This window comes from Dipodomys merriami, unplaced genomic scaffold (assembly GCF_024711535.1).
Source record: "Dipodomys merriami isolate MVZ:Mamm:240054 unplaced genomic scaffold, mDipMer1.0.p SCAF_137, whole genome shotgun sequence".
Lineage (NCBI taxonomy): Eukaryota > Metazoa > Chordata > Mammalia > Rodentia > Heteromyidae > Dipodomys > Dipodomys merriami.
In genome coordinates this window covers 2,083,988-2,102,559 of record NW_027202682.1, presented here as the reverse complement: position 1 = coordinate 2,102,559, position 18,572 = coordinate 2,083,988, and the positions used below count along the sequence as shown (strand labels likewise).

Sequence of the window (18,572 nt, the reverse complement as noted above, 5' to 3'; positions counted from 1 at the left end):
TGCCCAGATTGGCTTTGAACCATGATCCTCAGAACTCTGTGTCCTGAGTAGCTAGTATTAGAGTGTGAGCCACTAGCACCTGGCTTGGAATGATTCTTTAGTCCTATTAAACGGTGTGTTCAAATTTTCACTTGTCTTAGTTTTGTGTGTGTGTGTGTGTGTGTGTGAGTCTGTGTCTGTGTATAGGGACCTGAACCCAGGGCCTGAGTACTGTTCTTTAGCATTTTCACTTAAGGCTGGTGCTCTACCACTTTAGTCATAGCTCTCTACTTCTAGCTTTTAGGTGGTAATTGGAGGTAGGCTCTTATAAACTTCCTACCTGGGCTGACTTCTAATTGACCACAATTTAACTCAGCCACCTGAGTAGCTAGGGGTACAGGCATGAGTCTGTACAATGCATCTTTTTTTTGGGGGGGGGGCCCAGTCGTGGGGCCTGAACTCTGGGCCTGGGCGCTGTCCCTCAGCTCTTCAGCTCAAGGCCAGCACTCTACCACTTGAGCCACAGCGCCACTTCTGGCTTTTTTCTTTTTTCTTATGTGGTGCTGAGGAATCTAACCCAGGGCCTCATGCATACAAGGCAAGCGCTCTCTCTACCACTGAGCCACCTTCCCAGCTCCTGTACAATGCATCTTGATCAGTGTCACTCCTTCCAAGAAAGGTGGTTTCATAGAGCCCCAGAGACATGAGATGAAGGGCCTTTTTTTTTTTTTTGTCTGTTATGGGGCTTGAACTCTGGGCCTTGAGCTCTTCAGCTCAAGTCAAGCGCTCTACCACTTTAGCTACAGGGCCACTTCCGGTTTTCTAGGGGTTTATTGGAGATAGGAGTCTCACAGTCTTTCCTGCCCGGGCTGGCTTTGAACTGCAATCCTCAGATCTCAGCTTCCTGAGTGCTAGGATTATAGGCATGAGCCACCGGCACCTGGCCGATGTCGGGCCTTTATAGGAAGGCAAGTAGGGATGACTTAAGGGTTCCAGGGAGGAAGCAGGGTGGCTGGCATTTTCTAGACAATTCTATGCTACTGAGTAACATCCCTAACTCCTGGTCCTTCTAGAAAGAACCCTGGTTGGCCAGGCACTCACACCTCTAATCCTAGCTACTCAGGAGGCTGAGATCTGAGGATCATGGTTCAAAGCCAGCCTAGGGGGCACTGGGAATGTGGCTTAGTGGTAGAGTGCTTGCCTAGCATGCATGAAGCCCTGGGTTCAATTCTTCAGTACCACATACACAGAAAAAGCTGGAAGTGGAGCTGTGGCTTAAGTGGTAGAGTGTTATCCTTGAGCAAAAGAAGCTCAGGGACAGTGCTTAGGCCCTGAGTTCAGGCCCCAGGACTGGCAAAACAAAACAAAACAAAACTCCAGCCTGGGCAGGAAAGTCTGAGACTCTTGTCGCTAATTAATCACGAGGAAAATGGAAGTGGTACTTTAACTCAAACTGGTAGTGCCCAGGTCTTGAGTTCAAGCCCCTAAGACCAATGAAGGAAGAAAGGAAGGAAGGAAGGAAATAGAAAACCCTGGCTGCTATGTGGACCCGTGTAGGGAAGGATGCCATTTTGCAAGTGCTGCTGGCCTAGCCTTCAATCTCTGAACTTTGGCTGGCATAGGATGCCACACTTGGCATTTGTTTCCTATTTAGACATGAAATGGAAATTTTCCAAAAATGTGGACAAGGAGCAACTTCTTAATGTGATTGCCCAGCTGAGGGGAGGGAAGATTATGATCCAATTTTATTTTTATTTTTGTTTTTTTGTGCTGGTCCTGGTGCTTGTACTCGGCCTGGGTGCTCACTTCGGCTTTTTTTGTAATTAATTGGAGATAAACATCTCATAGACTTTTCTGCCTGGGCTGGCTTCAAACTGTGATCCTTAGATCTCAGCCTCTGAGTAGCTAGGATTATGGGTGTGAGGCCTGGTCTCTGGAGTCTCTATCTTATATGCAAAGAAACATCTCAACTGCAGCCAGTCCTATTCTCCTCTGCAGAACTCAGGGTCATAAGTAAGTAGGTGAGCTCCAGGCTGGGAATGTGGTAGAGTGCTTGCCTAGAATGCACGAAGCCCTGGGTTTGATTCCTCAGTACCCCATACACAGAAAGGCCAGTAGCAGCACTATGGCCCAAATGGTAGAGTGCTAGCCTTGAACAAAAGAAGCTCAAGGACAGTGCTCAGGTCCTGAGTTAAAGCCCCATGGCAAAAAAATAAAATAAAAAGTAGGTGAGCCCCAGGAGCCAGTAGTGTGCTGTGTCCCTGTGAGTAGTGCTGCAGGAGCAGTTCCAGGGCCAAGAGGCACCCGTGGGTCATCTCCCCTGTTGCGCTAGGACTTGTATCTGGAGTATATTCTTTTTTTTTTGTCGGTCGTGGGGCTTGAACTCTGGGCCTGGGCGCTGTCCCTCAGCTCTTCAGCTGAAGGCGAGTGCTCTACCACTTGAGCTACAGCGCCACTTCCGGTTTTCTGGTGGTTTATTGGAGATAGGAGTCTCACGGTCTCTCCTGCCCGGGCTGGCTTTGAACCGCGATCCTCAGATCTCAGCCTCCTGAGTAGCTAGGATTACAGGCGTGAGCCACCAGCGCCCGTCCTGGAGTATATTCTGATTAAAAAGTGGCAGAGGTGGCTCAGTGGTAGAGTGCATGCTTTGCATGCCTGAAGCCCTGGGTTCGATTCCTCAGCACCACATAAGCAAAAAGAAAAAAAGCCAGAAGTGGTGCTGTGGCTCAAGTGGTAGAGCGCTAGCCTTGAGCTGAAGAGCTGAGGGACAGCGCCCAGGCCCAGAGTTCAGGCCCCACGACTGGACCCCCAAAAAAAAAAAAAAGTGGCAGAGGATCCCAAGAGGTATTTCACCAAAGAAGATAAACAACTACAAAAAAGATGCTCTGTGTAATTAGTCATTAGGGAAATGCTAGTCAAAATCACAGTGAGCTGAGTTTGGTGGCCTACACCTGTAATACCAGCAAGAGGATTTAGAGTACAAGGCCAACCTGGGCTACATAAAATAACAAACTTGACAGAAAACACCCAGAATAGGCTAATCAATCCACAGAGACAGAATGTGGTGGTGGTGGTGGTGGAAGGGCTGGTAGCCAGGGGGTGGGGCTTCTTTGGGGATGATGAAATTGTGTGGTACAGATTAGTGATGAACGCTCAGCCTGCCTAGGTACTAAAAATCCCTGAATTGTCTGCTCTGGTAAACTTTATATACTTGTTTAAAAACAAAAACCACCCTGGGAGAGTACCTATGGAGACCCCGTCCTTATATCCTTACGTCCTCTCCCTCTGTCTGGGCCCTGTGACGCCACTTACTGTCCTTTCTCTCACTGATGCCTTACTGGCGCTGTGGGGTTAGAGCAGCTCTCAGATCCACGGGCCAACAATCAGACTCCTAGAAGCCGGTCATTTCTTTTTCTTTTTCTTTTTTTTTTTTTTGGGTCCGGTCGTGGGGCCTGAACTCTGAGCCTGGGCGCTGTCCCTCAGCTCTTCAGCTCAAGGCTCGCGCTCTACCACTTGAGCTACAGCGCCACTTCCCGCTTTTCTTTCTTTCTTTCTTTCTTTTTTTTTCTGGTGCTGAGGAATTGAACCCAGGGTCTCATGCATGCAAGGCAAACTCTCTACCACTGAGCCACCTTCCCAGCCCCCTGGGTCATTTCTTAAATCACGCAGAGTGTTATGACAGTGGTGATACGATTGGCCCCTCCAGAGCAAGCCCCTGAAATGGCACATTCAACCTGGAAGTCTCGGTTCAGGGATGCAGGGAAAGGTGGCTGTGGAGCCTCCTGAATAGGCGTGGGGTGTTTGAAGGGAGGGGTGGCGGCGGCAGTACTTGTGGTCTTTCTGCCTGCGCCTCCCCGAGCTCTCTGTCCATCTCTACGCTGGTCGCTTCAGCTGGCTTCCGGAGGGAGGCATGCAGGCCTGGCATCAGACTGAGTTCAGCCCAGCTCCTCCTCTCCCTGTGTCACCTTGGCTGAGTCACTCATCTCTGGCGTGTATGTGGCGGCGAGGTTGTTAGGAGGCAGTGACTGGTGCCCATCCTCTTGGTGCGTCCTGTTCTTCCACCCACCCCGGGCAGCTGTTGTGCCCGGCGTGCCCAGCCTGCCTGGCTGTCACTCATTTGAACCGGAGTGTTGTCTTGAGTTGGCATTGTACGGCTTTGTGGAAGGCTGTGCCAGGCTGCAGGCGCCTCTGTTCTCTCTGGGCACTTCTTGGGACTTCCCCTGTCTGTCCTGCCAGCCCGTGAACCTTGCATCCTGGGCTGCCATCCTGTGACAGCTAACTGGGTGGCCATTACCAGATGTGGCTCCTGCCTGGCCAGCGCTGCTCCGAGCCTCCCTGGGGCCGAGGGGTAGCTCTGCTCCATCTCCGCCCCTCCCGCACCCCGGGGTGCTCTGCCAGAGGGCATGCAGTGTGGAAACCCGGCTCCAGAGGGAGACCCTGCCTGGGGTTGGGTTTCAACCGAGGAAGTCATTTTGGATGGAGACACATTTTCCTTTCTGGTGGCCAGCGCCAGCAGCAGGAGCCCAGACGACCAGCCCGCCTCGCTCTCTGGAATGAAAACATCCTTCTGCTGCTGTCTGGGGTGGCGTCCGTCTGGGCTGGGTGTGCTCAGGCCTGGCCTGACCGTCCACGGCCTGGGCTCCAGCTGGCCTGGAGTGGGTGCAGCTGTGGGCGGGCCAGCACTCCGGGCGCCATGGGGTGTGAGCCCGTCTCCCTGCAGGACACGATGCAGCTGGAAAATGCAGCTCATGTCCTTTCTGGGAACACCTCGTTCCCTCTGGCTTGGCAGCTGTCTTCACCAAGGGGCCCAATGGTGCCCTGGCGCTTCACGCCAAAGAGCGGGCCTGTGCTTTGTGGCCCAGGTGAGCAGGGCATTGTTTCCCTGATGGTCTCACAGGCCCAGCCCTGGCAAACAGTGGCATCTTCAGCACTCGGGGAGCCGCCGTGGCAAGCCATCGTCCCAGGGCAGGGGTGCAACCCATCCCTGTCTGTTCCCCAGGGACGCGAGGGCAGTGTTTGTAGTTACAGGGTACAGATCGAGGCGCAGCGTGGCTGGGAGTGGGGGGCCTCTGGGGTCTTGAGCCTCCATAGGACTTGACAGCCCAGGCGCTGGGCACCACCAGACCTCAGCCGTGCTCAGCACCTGAGTGGTGGTGGACTGAGGCCCCTGCCCCGTCCCTTGCTCTCCCCTGCCCAGCCTCTCTCTCTCTGAACAGTCTTCAGTCTGCTGGCTGAACCTCAGGGTGCTGTGGGGAGACAGGCGCCCTGGCCTCCACACTCCTGCCCCGGCTCGCCGTGCGTGGCCCAGGCAGTTAGGTGGTCCTGATGCCGAGTCACCGTGAGGGGCCACCAGGGGGTGGTGTGGCGGGCTGGGGTCTTCGTATCCCTCCTCCTGAACCGGTGGCCTGGGTACCCTAGCTACAGGTGGGGCACACCCTCGCTGCCACCTCTCCTCCACCTAGTCTGGTGAGTCCCCAGATGGAGAACACCAGCAGCTTCCCAGGGGCGGGCGGACCCCGCCCTCCACACCTGGGCCTCCTCCTGCCGGGACAGGAGGACGCCATCCTCCGCTCTCTCATCCCATTCTTTCTGGCTCTGAGGCCGGGGTCTCCTAGTCTTGTCCTGCCTGAGGGCTTGGAGGACCTCATGGGTTGTCACGCATCCTCGTGACAGTCGGTTGTCGGAGCACTCAGTGTCTGTGTCGAGGAGCGCAGAGAACCTTGTAACACAGGGCTTTTCCTACAGTCCGGGCCCTGGGACGGGGAGGCCCCCCGGGTCTCGTGGGCACACCCCCACAGGACACTCCTGTGTCTGTTGTCGGGGCCCCAGTGTCCTTTCCCCTGCTGCTTGCCCCGCCCTGGTGTGGCCCAGGCAGGAGCTGTTGTGCGTGTCCAGGGCGGGTGGGGCTGCCCCAGCTCTTGCCTCTCTCCCGGGAAACGCTGGGTAGGTGCAGCTGAGTGGCCCCGGCCTTCTTGCCGCCAGCACACTCCTTGTGTTTTTCTTCAGCTCTCTTTCCTAAACTTGAATTCATTAAGTTAAACATCATTTCCGGCCCTGGAAGCCAGCCTCGCTTGCCATAAATAGAAGGGAACAGAAAGCAAAGGGAATGAAAACAGTGTGAGGATATTGAACTCACACTGGCTCCCGCTGCTGGGCTCCCAAAAGGAAAGTCCATTAGCGTTGAAAGACACCGTTATCCAGGCCGCTTGGGGGCTCTGTTCCCTCCACCTGAGCCGGGGCCCAGCCCTCGCGCGGCCTCTCCTTTCTGCTCTAGGAGATGTGCATGGGGTGGGGGGGGTCCGTCTTGCTGCAGAGAGGGGTCTGCTCCTCTGGGGAGGGTGGACCTCCTCCCCGAACTTTCCTGCCCGCCAGAGGGAGGTGGCGGCTGTGGGGCAGAGTGGGTTACATAACGTCGGCAGGCGGCCCCTCGGAGCCGTTCCCCCTGAGCCCTGTTTCCAGCACGGCGGCCAGCCAGTGTGGGGCGGCGGTGCCGGGCCTGGCATGCGCCCGCCTGCTGACCACATACGTCTGGAATGCGCAGATGTTTCCTTGGGGGCTCCCACTGGCCACCCTCACTCTCAGCATCGGGATTGGGGAGCAGGCAACCAGACCACTCCCTGCCTTGGCAGAGGAGGAAACTGAGGCTGCTTAGCTGTTGGCTAGAAAGTTTGAGCCCCGGGCTGGGAAGGTGGCTCAGTGGTAGAGTGCTTGCCTTACATGCCTCTGAGGCCCTGGGTTCGATTCCTCAGCACCACATAAGCAAAAAGAAAAAAGCCAGATGTGGCGCTGTGGCTCAAGTGGTAGAGCGTTATCCTTGAGCTGAAGAGCTGAGGGACAGCGCACAGGCCCAGAGTTCAGGCCCCAGGACTTGACCCAAAAAAAAAAAAAAAAAAGTTTGAGCCTCTGTTGCCATGGCTCCAGAGCAAGACTGGCCCTGAGCGCCGTCCTTCACGCCGCAAGTGCCCGTGTGTCCCTCCCGGCCTAACACGCATGCCGTCCCGCCCATCTCTCCAGAAAGCCTGCCCAGGAAGCCTGCCTCATGGTGTCACCCCACTGTCAGTAGCCTGGGCATCCACTAGGAGGGGAGAGGGTGAGGAGCTCCTGTTTTCTCCTTTGAGCCTTGATACGGGGCTGTCGACCACTCCTGTGGGAGACCCAGGGCCTACTTGTTGGGCTGGGGGCCTCCACAGGTGACAGAGGTGTCTCAGCCCTAGGCACACAGGTGCTCCTTCCCGAGTCTCTGATATGGCAGGCAGAGGGGAAGAAAAGGGCCCAGCGGGGTCTCCCTTCACCCCTCCCCAACACATTGATGCTTTTTTTTTTTTTTTTTTGTCATGGGGCTTGAACTTTGGGCCTGGGCGCTGCCCCTCTTCTGCTCAAGGTGAGCACTCTACCACTTGAACCCCAGAGCCACTTCCGGCTTTTTCTGCTTATATGGTACTGTGGAGTTGAACCCGGGCCTCATGCATGCAAGGTGAGCCCTGTACCATGGAGCCACCTTCCTAGCCGCTTTGATGCAGCAGGAGACCCATCAGCAGAGGCCAGGTGTGCATGTTTCCTACCTGTGTCACAAAATGTGCGATTGCATACCAGTTGTACAGGCGGTGGGGAGCAGCCTGCCGGGCTGTGGGGCCTGACGTGTGTCTCCTGAGCCATGTCTCAGGCTGTCATGGGCATCTGCCTGCCCCCTTGGTACATGGGGTTCCCAGATCAGTCCCTATACTAACCCGGCCTGACCCCTTCCAGTGTTGCCCATGGAGTCCCTGTAAATTGTTGGGCTGCAGGGCTCAGAGGGTCCAGCTGCCCTAGAGCATGGCCCCCACTAGGGGTTGGCCCCCCTCCTTGCCCCTGGTGCTCTCAGGTGCTCCCAGCGAGGCTGTTGGCTCTCCTCCTAGTGGTGGGTGAAGGGCCTGTGGTTGCTGTCAGTGCCCTCACTTCTGTGTCCTTCCTGCCAGGGACACAGAACCTGCTTGTGTCCCCTCCATGATCTTTGCAGGGAATCCCAGTGGAGGGCCAGGTCATCAGACTGGTGACATCACATGGGGGTGTGTGTGGAGGAAGCTAGGGGAGCTGTTGGGGAGGGATGGGCCAGGTCTTGGCATTCTCCCAGGACCCTAACAGCCACAGCAAACAGACAGGTGGAAAAGCTGGTATTCAGGGCCTTGAGGCCATGGTTTGGGGTCTGGTGAGGACATGCGTGCCTCCTGTGCTCTGTAGCCAAGCAGTGGTGCCCTGCCTGCCCGTGCCTGCCCTCCCTGAGGGCACAGGCTGGCAGCGCAGGACCTGGCTTCTGTTCAGATCGCCTTTCTGCCTCCCAGGCTGGAGAGCCTCACAGATTGCTCCCTGAGTCTTGTGGTGAGAAGTGCTGCCTCTGCGCTGTTTCTGGGATGAAAGGGGGGTGTGTGCAAAGACCCCAAGGCTGACCTGTCTCTGATGACCCCAGAGACCCCACACAGCTGCTCTGTAGGGTAGATTTCCTCCCTTCCCTTCCCTTCCCTTCCCTTCCCTTCCCTTCCCTCCCCTTCCCTTCCCTTCCCTCCCCTCCCCTCCCCTCCCCTCCCCTCCCCCCCCTCTTCAGTTGTGGGGCCTGAACTCTGGGTCTGGGTGCTGTCCCTCAGCTCTTCAGCTCAAGGCTAGCGCTCTGTCACTTGAGCCACAGCGCTACTTCCGGCTTTTTCTGCTTATGTGTTTCTGAGGAATCGAATCCAGGGCCTCATGCCTGCGAGGCAAACACTGTAGATTTCTGAGCAAGTGGAATGTGGAGGAACATCTGGAGTTCTCTCGTCTCTCCTCCATTTGGAAGCCAGGCTGGAAAGTGCCCTGGTGCCTTCTTCCCTTCCCTGTCCGAGTGAGAGGAGAGGGCAGGGAACCCGAGTGTTCATCTGTGTCTCTGCATTGTCCTCGTTTCCAAGGCCACTGCTGCTTCCCCTGCAGCCTGATCGCTTCGCACCGCAGGCTCTCCACGCCGCACCGCTGCCTCTTTTTTTTTTTTTTGGATCGGTCGTGGGGCCTGAACTCTGGGCCTGGGCGCTGTCCCTCAGCTCTTCAGCTCAAGGCTAGCACTCTACCACTTGAGCCACAGCTCCACTTCCAGCTTTTTTCTTTTTGCTTATGTGGTGCTGAGGAATCGAACCCAGGGCCTTGAGCATGCAAGGCAAGCGCTCTACCACTGAGCCACCTTCCCAGCCCCATCATTGAGATAGTCTATATTGCATTCACTGACCTTGCTTCCTCTTGCTTCAACCTCCCCACGGCACACATCCCTGTACTTGGATCACATTTGTAGTTTCTTTCCTGACTTTATTCATATTCTTTTTGTGGAGGTTGCCTGTGTAGTTATAGGGCTTGAACTCGGAGCTCTCGTCTTCTTGCTTGTTTTCTTTTTCTTTTTCCTCAAGGCTGGCACTCTACTACTTGAGTCACAGTTCCACTTCTAGCTTTTTGCTGGTTAATTGGAGATAGGCTGGCTTCAAACCTCAATCCTCAGATCTCAGCCTCCTGAGGAGCTAGAATTCTAGGTATGAGCCACTGGTGTCCGGTTCCTGCTTTGTTTCTGCCTGTAGCTTCATGCTTTACAAGACGTGACCATCGCAGTACTCATAGCGAGGGTGTTCAGGCTCTGCTCCGTGTTCCTGTGACTTGAGTTCTGAGGCCTGGTTGTCACTCTGCTGCCTGGGGTAGGGTGGGGGGCTCACTCACATTCTGCTTCCCCTCTGATGTTCTTGAAGACCAGGGGTTCTGTGACTCCTCTGTCTGGAGTGCTCAGTCCGCTTCCGCATAAAGGCACAGCAGAAAGAAGCCACAGACTCATATTTTCAGACTTCCTGACTTCTTATCAATGCCATCAGATGAGCCTTTGTTATATCTTTTTTTTTTTTTTAATGTCGGTCATGGGGCTTGAACTCTGGGCCTGAGCGCGGTCCCTCAGCTCTTCAGCTCAAGGCAAGTGCTCTACCACTTTAGCTACAGCGCCACTTCCGATTTTCTGAGTGTTTATTAGAGATAAGAGTTTCACGGATTTTCCTGCCTGGGCTGTCCTTGAACCGCAATCCTCAGATCTCAGCCTCCTGAGTAGCTAGGATTACAGGCGAGAGCCACCAGCACCCGGCACTGGGGGTTTTTGATTAGTTGTGTGAAGCAGCGGTGTTAGGCAATAAGTGACCAGCCATGCTCCAGGGAGGTCTCCAAAAAGGAAGAGGCCTCTACCTGGCCCTTGGTGTATCAAGTTCTTGATGCACAAAAAAGAATTTAAAGACACAATGAGGTAGAGACCAAGGAAGTTTATTAGTGAAACAAGAAAGATAGTTCACAGTCCAGACATGGATATATGTATATTCAGTAAAAGGTGCAAAACTGTTTGATGTCACAGGTATGTATAGTGAAACAGAAGGTTGGGCTTCAGATAAGTGCTCTGGTACATTTCTTGATGTTACACTGTCTAATCATCTGGGCCAGAGATTTTGAAGTTGGCCTGTAATACACCTGGTCATTGCTGTATGGGCATCCTTTCAAACAGAGGAGGAATTATGCCGTACGCCCCTCAAGACAGGTGCCTTCCTTAAGATAGGCTTTATTATTTTTATTTGTTGTTGGTCCTGGAGCTTGAACTCCGGGCCTGGGTGCCTGTCCCTGAGCTCTTTCACTCTACCACTTTTGAGCCACAGCACCACTTCTGGGTTTCTGGTGGCTCATTGAAGAGTCTCACAGACTTTCATGCCCTGGCTGGCTTTGAACCGAGATCCTCAGATCTCAGCTTCCTGAGTAGCCAGGATGACAGGCGTGAGCGCCTGGCTGATAAGGATCATTGCTTAGTTTGCAAAGCAAACAGATTGTTTTGGGCAAGCAGGAGAGGCCAGGGGGAGAGAGCTGCTGTGCTTGTACAGATACCGAAGCATACGAGGGGTGATAAGTGCTCATGTGTGTCTGTCTGTCTGTCTGTCTGTCTATCTATCTATCTATCTATCGCTGGTTGTGGGGCTTGAACTCAGGACTGGGTGCTATCCCTAAGCCTAAGGCTAATGCTATACCACTTGAGCCACAGGTCCGCTTCTGGCTTTTTCTGAGTGGTTTATTGGAGATAAGAGTCTCATGGACTTTTCTGCCTGGGCTGGCTTTGAACCGCGATCCTCAGATCTCAGCCTCCTGAGTAGCTGGGATTGCAGGTGTGAGCCACCAGCACCTAGCTCATACTTATATATTTCTAATAGAGCTACTCAATACAGTGTGTGAATTCATGACTGCTGTTTCCCATGCTTCATTTTCCCTAATCTACTCTGACTCAGTTGTAGCTTGGGGGGTCATCGACCAGGGCCCTTTCTCCATTTATTTCCTCTTTGTGCCCACGCTGCATCTTAGGGATATTGTGAGGACACCCCTGCACTGGCAGCTGGGCCCTCCTTGCCTGCTGCACCCCCAGCTCCTGTCTAAGGTCAGGGCTGAAGTCAGCCTCCGCTGTGGGACCACTCTGCTGGGCCAGGAGCAGCCCAGGCTCCCGGGCTCTGTGGAGAGGGCAGAGGCAGGGCTAGCAGAAGGGACTGTGCTTGTCCAGGTGCCTGGGTCAGTGGTTCTGTGTAGCTGTGCTTTGCAGGACTTAGCACAGGGAGGAGAGGGGTGCAGCGTGTTGAGGGCTCTGGCTCTGCTGCCTCCGTTTCCCCAGATGAATTCGTTCAGATCCTTCATCAGAAAAGCACTTTCCTTGCCCCTGAGAACAGGGGTGCATAGAGGGTAGGAGGCTGCATCTTGGTTCGAGGCAGTGCCTAGGTGTGGGACTTAGGATGGCCTTGTGCCAGCCTGGAGCTCCTGCCTGACCCACGATGTGTTGCTCCTCAGGGACCTCTCCCACAACCTGCTCCACACGCTGGACGCCGGGCTCCTGGCAAACCTCTCTGCGCTGGTGGAGCTGTGAGTGTCCTCCCTCCTGCCCAGTCCTGCTGGCCTGCTGGGGTGTCTCAGGGCGCACAGGGCTGCCTGCCCCTGCCTGTCGCGTTACAGGGCTCCCGTCACGCCGCCGCCTCTTCCTCTTTTCCCAGGGATATAAGCGACAACAAGATTTCTACATTAGAAGAAGGAGTATTTGCTAATTTATTTAATTTAAGTGAAATGTGAGTTGCTTTGCTTTGGTGGGTATGGTGTCCCTGCCCTCCCGTCTTGGCGTGACTCTCCCTGGAGTTGGCGATCAGACCCTGCTCTCCTGCCGGCCTGTGCCCACCCCTGCCCTCCCTTGCAGAAACCTGAGTGGGAACCCATTCGAGTGCGACTGCGGCCTGCTATGGCTGCCACGCTGGGTGGAGGAGCGGCGGGTCCGCGTGGCGCCGGCCAGGGTGGCCACGTGTGCTGGGCCTGGCCCCCTGACTGGCCAGCCCCTCGGTGTCGCCTTGCTGAGTGGAGGCTGTGGTGAGTGCAGGGCGAGTGTGGCCGGGACCCGGGCTTAGGGGTCCCCCAGCCTGCGCAGGGCAGTGTAGGCCTGGGGAAAGCCCTCCTTTCTGGGGATCAGAAAGGCCTCTCTGGAGAGGGGCAGGGCTGTGGGGTGGGGTGTGACCTGGAGTTGAGGGAGAGTGCCGGGACCACAAAGTAGACCGTGTGTGTGTCTGTCCTAGGTGAGGAGTACATCGCCTGCCGCCTCCCTGACAACAGCTCGGGCGCCCCGGCAGTGGTGGCCTTTTCCTCTGCCCACGAGGGCCCCCTGGAACCCGAGGCCTGTGGTGCTCTCTGCTTCTCAGCCGGCAAGGGCTTCGCAGCCCTGGCGGAGCAGGGCCGGTGTGTCTGCGGGGCACTCCAGCTGCCCAACACCTCTGCGGCCTGCCAGTCCCTGTGCTCCAGCCTCCTCCAGCCCCCCAGCCCCACCTGCAGCGGCCCCACGCTTCTCCGGAACGTCTTCCCAGCCTCCCCTGGGGCCACCCTGGTGGGGCCCCATGGACCCCTGGCCTCTGGTCGGCCAGCAGCCTTCCATATTGCTGCTCCTCTGCCCATCGGCTCCACACGCTGGGACTTTGGAGATGGCTCTCCAGCGGTGGATGTGGCTGGCTCAGCTGCCACCCACCAATATGCCCTGCCTGGACGCTATCACGTGACAGCCGTGCTGGTCATGGGGTCTTCCTCGGCCTTGCTGGGGACAGAGGTGCGCGTGGAGGCAGCCCCTGCTGCCCTGGAGCTCCTGTGCCCATCCTCTCTGCACAGTGATGAGAGCCTCAGACTCAGCATCCGGAACCGCGGAGGCTCGGCCCTTGAGGCCACCTACACCATCCTGGCTCTGGATGAGGAGCCAGCGAGAGGTAGGTGTCTGCCTAGCTGCCCGGGCCCCTTATCTCCCCTTTCCCCCAAGGTCAGAGCGAGCAGAGCCTGGTGCTTTGGCCACAGGCTCATAGTGATACCCTGTTCTCTGCTACTCTTCCCCAGTGGTGCACCCGCTCTGCCCTTCGGACACAGAGATCTTCCCTGGCAGTGGGCACTGCTACCGCCTGGTGGCAGAGAAGGCACCCTGGCTGCAGGCTCAGGAACAATGCCGGACCTGGGCTGGGGCTGCCCTGGCCATGGTGGACAGCCCTGCCATCCAGCGCTTCCTGGTCTCCCAGGTTACCAGGTGCCTGCCCCAGCTCCCGGAAAGGCCACAGGCAGATGGGGGGTTTGCTCAGCATGCTGAGATGGTAGCAAAGCCTAAAGCTTGTGGAGGAGGAGAGATGGGGGCCGTGTCCTGCCCTGCAGACGTTTCTCCGCAGCTTCCCGAAGCCCTGTGTGATGAATCACAGTGGCAGCCGGGCTCAGGCCCCTGGCCCGTCCCCGCCCATCATGGGAGGAGCCGAGCCCTGTTGACAGGGCTGTTCCCTGGGCCTCCCCGCAGCTGTGAGGCTGTGCTGCTGCTGTTTGTCGCTTCTTGCTCCGGTCCCGCCTGGAGTGGGCCAGGGCTGCTGTGTGCACTGGAGAGCACGTTGGGCTCCTGCTTTCTCCAGCCTTGTGGAGCCGTGCAGTGGTCCAGGCCCTCATTCTGTATCTCTAGTTTTCTTGTTTGGGGTAGAGGTGGAGGTGAGACTTGACCAACCTCCCCGGGTCTCTGTGCTGGGTCAGAGCAGGGAAGGATGCCTGTTACCTCAGAGGCTGATCATATACCCTGTGCATTAGCAGGGGCCAGAGGGAATCTAGATCTCCAGTGCTGAGTTCTTCCCCAGGGCCATGTAATTAGTGGATGACATTGGCATGGGGATCTGGGGCCACAGCGTGGCCCTTCCCACCCCGGGCGCGGGCCCATGCCTGTGTCTTCACGTCTTCTTGGGCCTGTACTTCCAGGCAGGGCTCGTACCTCTGCAGAGGTGTCGGTTGGCTCCACTGGATGTCTTGGCCTCTGGAGACTGCAGCAGCAGCCTCCTTGCAGGCCACAGTGGGGGTGGCCTGGGTCCTCAGAGCTGAGGCAGAGCATTAGAGCTCCTGCCTGTGCCCAGCGGCCCTGTAGGCATAAGCTGCCCAGTAGATGCGGCTGTGGGCTTGGATAGTGAGCCTTGCTTGCCGTGTCTGTTTCCCCATGTGCAGAATGAGGATGGTGGTAGGTTCCACCTGCCAGGGTCTTTGGAGGGGGGTGCCCATGAGGGCTGCTGCTTGCTGAGTGGCCTACCCTCCCTGCTGTCTTCCTGCAGGGGCCTGGACGTGTGGATTGGATTCTCCTCTGTGGAGGGGGCAGAGGCGGGCTTGGCGCCCCAGGGCGAGGCCTTCAGCCTAGAGAGCTGCCAGAACTGGCTGCCAGGAGAGCCGCACCCGGCCACTGCCCAGCACTGTGTGCGCCTGGGCCCCGCCGGGCAGTGCAACACAGACCTGTGCTCCGCGCCCCACAGCTATGTCTGTGAGCTGCGGCCTGGAGGTGCGCGGGAGACAGGGTCACCGGTGCTGCTTCTCCCTGCATTTATCCTTCGATGTTCCGTGCTGGCTCTTACTCCTTGGACGAGGCTGTACCAGGAAAAATAAAACAAACAGCAGATGGAGGGAGCTGGAGGGGGGAGCTGCTGCGGGCTCAGAGCGGGGTCGGGCCCCGCCCTGGATGTGCCCGCTGTGTCTCTGGCCTGGCCCTGGTGCCTTATTGCATACTCACCACCTCCAGGCCCCGTGTGGGATGCTGAGAACTTCCTCGAGGGAGTGCCTGATGGGGGCCTGCAGGGGCCCCTGAGGCCGCTGGCACGGCAGGAGGCCCTCCTGGCCCCTCAGCAGCCCTTGGAGGTAGGCCAGCCCTCTCTCAGCTAGAACTCCCGTGCCTCTCGGGCCTTGCCTTACCCAGCTGCTGTTTGTTTGAAAGTCAAGTTGGGGACTGGGGTGTGGCTCAATGGTAAGAGCACCTGCCTAGCATGTGCCAGGTCCTGGCACTGGGGGAACAAAGGCTGTCAGTGGCTATAAATGCTAGCTTCTCAGGAGGCTGAGGATTGAGGTTCAAAGCCAGCCTGAGCAGGAGAAGCCCATGAGACTCCTACCTGCAGTTAACCACCAAAAAGCCATAAATGAGCAAAAAGGCTAAGGGGCAGTACCTAGGCCCAGAGTTCAATCTTTAGTACTAGCACACACACACACACAAAAGCCAGGTGCCGGTGGCTCACGCCTGTCATCCTAGCTACTCAGGAGACTGAGATCTGAGGATCACGGTTCAAAGCCAGCCAGCACAGGAAAGTCCATGAGACTCTTATCTCCAATAAACCAGCAGAAAACTGGAAGTAGCGCGGTGGCCCATGCCTTGAGCTGAAGAGCTGAGGGACAGCGCCCAGGCCCAGAGTTCAAGCCCCACGACCGACAAAAGAAAAAAGAAAAAAATGATGTTGGTTTGGTTAGCAGAGGCTTCTTAAAGTTGTTTGTGCCCAGTGAAGACAGTTCAGAAAGTCCTTGGTGCACAAAGATGAGAGGCATCTAAGCATGGAATGCCCGCCCAGGGACCCGCACCGCTCCCGGGCCTCTGCTGTGCACTACGCCTCCTAGGGACCCTACTGCTCTCAGAGGGTTTGGGTCAGGTTTTTTTTACTTCCCAAGTGACGTGAAATGAAGCTTGGGAGCTTCCTGGTGGTAGCTTCCCCAGGTGGGGTTGGGCCTGGGGTGGGGTCTTTGGTGCTGAGGCAGCCTCTCCCCACCAGCTCATAGTGCTGCCTGGCCCAAGCCGTGAAGCCTTTCTCACTGCAGCAGAATTTGGAATCCAGGAACTTGGGGGGCCTGCACAGCTGCGGCTGCAGGTGTTCCGGCCCTCAGGAGGAGCAGGTAGGTCTCTGTGAAGGCGGTGGGAATTGGGGTTCAATTAGGCTAAGCCTCAAGAAGACAGCAGGGTCTCAGAGGTGCCAGCTCTTACTCTGCATGTCAGGGATGGAGTGGGTAGGGTGGCCCAGTGGCAGGAGAGTGTTGGTGTGGGCCGGGGCTCTACCTGATCAGGACTGGTCTTAATTAAGGTAGGGCCTACTGCTGGGTCAGGCCCCAAATACCTTCCTGTCTTTGTAGTAGCCCCAGAAAGTAGCAGTGAGCCTGAAAACGTGACTGAGCCAGGCCCCGGCTGTCTACTGGAGGAGCACTGGTGTCCTGGCGCCAATGTCTGTGTGCCAGTGGATGCTTCCTGCCACCCTCAACCCCCTGCCAGTGGGTCTGCATTGGGGCCCTGGCTCCCCGGGGTCACGTACACGCTGTGGAGGGAGTTCTTGTTCTCTGTGCCTGCGGGTCCCCCCGCGCGCTACTCGGTATGTGCCACCAGTCTAGGCTTGTCTCTCTCTGATCAGCTCCCTGGGCCACTCCCCCTTATCACCCCACAGTCCTCGTGTTCCACCAGACAGTTTAAGCCCCCGCCTCCTGCACCTCTTCCCTCCTCCAGCCTGAGTGGTCTTCCCTCTTCTCTCTGTAAGGGACAGCTGGCTTCTTTCTTCCTGTCCCTCAAGCCTTCCCATTGAGGGCAGCCCCATGCATATCTTCTTCGTCTGCACCGGCCTGTTTGTCATGCCATGAGCGCCCGGGGGTAGGCGCTGCACGCAGCCACCAGGAGCCCTGACTCCCCACCTTGCCCCATGGGTTTTGCCCCGTGGTTCTTGTGCAGGCTCTTACTCTGGGGGTGTGATGGAGGCCTGTCTCCTCTCTCATAGGTCCCCGTCCATGATCAGGACATCCTGGTGCTTCCTGGTGACCTCATCAGCTTGCAACATGACGCTGGCCCAGGTGCCCTACTGCAGTGTCCCTTGGGATCCAACCATCCCGGCCTTGAGGTTGTGTACTTCTCCACCAACACTTCCGTTTGGCTGGCCAGCCTGCCTGCCCAGGTGGAGGGGGCTCGGACTGGCCCTGCCTGTGCCCTGCAACTGCGCTTGGCCACAGAGCAGCTTACCGTGCTGCTGGGCCTCGGGCCCAATCCTGGGCTGCAGCGTCCTGGGCGCTACAAGGTTCAGGCCACAGTGGGCAACCGCGTGTCCAGTCACAACCTGTCCTGTGGCTTCAGTGTGGTCTCCCCGCTGACGGGGCTGCGCGTCATCCACCCCGCCCTCCTTGATGGCCACCTCTACATACCCACCAATGGCTCGGTCTTGGTGCTTCAGGTGGATTCTGGTGCCAGTGCCACGGCCACAGCCAGCTGGCCCGGGGACAACATTACTGCCCCCTTCGAGGCTGCCTGCCCCTCTGTGGGGGCTACCTTCCAGCCTGACTGCACAGGAGAGGCCAATCGCACCTGGTTCTCGGTGCTGGCCCTGCCCCGGCTCAGCGAGGGGGAGCACGCAGTGGAGATTGTAGCCCAGAACCGCGACAGCCGGGCCAACCTCAGCCTGAGGGTGACCGCTGAGGAGCCCATCCGTGGCCTCCGAGCCGTGCCCAGCCCTGAGGCCCGGGTGCTGCAGGGTGTTCTGGTGGTGAGTGTGTCCTTTCCCCACCCCTCCGTCCTCCATGGTGTGCACGGGTGGGGACAGGCAGGGAGGCTCCACAGGGAGGGAGCAACACGGATGTTTCTGGAGAGGTTCAGTAGGGTCTGGCAGGTCCTTTCAGGGCCCTGCAGGTGACGTACCGGCGCTTCCACCTGAGGAACTCCGTGGAGCCTGGGATGGGAGCTGGGGAGGACTCCAGAGGCAGGCGGACTCTTGCTGGGCCTGGACCCACTTTGCAGATGCAGAAAGGGAGGCACAGGGAGGCCGAGGCCACGTGACAAGGTGGAAAGCTGGCTTTGACCAGGGCCTTGGTACCTAAGCATGTGCTGGGTGTTACAGGACAGACGCCAAGATGGCCTGGCCCCTCTGCCCGTCCCTATACGGGGTAACTTGTCACCACTTAGCTAGTGGCCCTCATGTCCCCTCCGCTCTTCAGGAACTCTGAGGGTGGCAAATCCAGGTAGGCAGATTGCGGCTGAGGGTAAAGCCAGCCTCAGAGTAGGGCAGAGTCACAGCCTGGGCCCATGCCATGTCCACCCACAGCGGTACAGCCCCATGGTAGAGTCTGGCTCAGACGTGGTCTTCCGGTGGACCATCGATGACAAGCAGTCCCTGACCTTCCACAATGTCGTCTTCAACGTCATCTACCAGAGTGCCGCCATCTTCAAGCTCTCAGTAGGCTGGGGTCGGGCAGGGACTGGGGGTGCTGGGATGTGAGGGTGCCCACCTTTGCCTTCTCCTCTTCCT

The 18,572-nt window shown here is 57.3% G+C and overlaps 1 protein-coding gene across 5 annotated transcripts in view; it reads left to right on the top strand.

Moving 5' to 3' along the window:
• LOC138825436 (polycystin-1-like) overlaps positions 1–18,572 on the top strand; it is a 44,668-nt gene that overhangs the window by 5,472 nt on the left and 20,624 nt on the right. For 3 of the 5 annotated variants that reach the window (XM_070019992.1, XM_070019991.1, XM_070019989.1), the window contains 11 exons: positions 11,809–11,880; positions 12,009–12,080; positions 12,206–12,372; positions 12,576–13,250; positions 13,375–13,558; positions 14,604–14,824; positions 15,062–15,177; positions 16,074–16,194; positions 16,429–16,661; positions 17,058–17,813; positions 18,369–18,500. In XM_070019992.1, the coding sequence (XP_069876093.1) occupies positions 11,809–11,880; positions 12,009–12,080; positions 12,206–12,372; positions 12,576–13,250; positions 13,375–13,558; positions 14,604–14,824; positions 15,062–15,177; positions 16,074–16,194; positions 16,429–16,661; positions 17,058–17,813; positions 18,369–18,500 (2,749 nt within the window). Of the gene's footprint in view, positions 1–11,808; positions 11,881–12,008; positions 12,081–12,205; positions 12,373–12,575; positions 13,251–13,374; positions 13,559–14,603; positions 14,825–15,061; positions 15,178–16,073; positions 16,195–16,428; positions 16,662–17,057; positions 17,814–18,368; positions 18,501–18,572 lie in introns of those variants that run through there. The other 2 variants (XM_070019990.1, XM_070019993.1) reach the window with 2 other exon arrangements.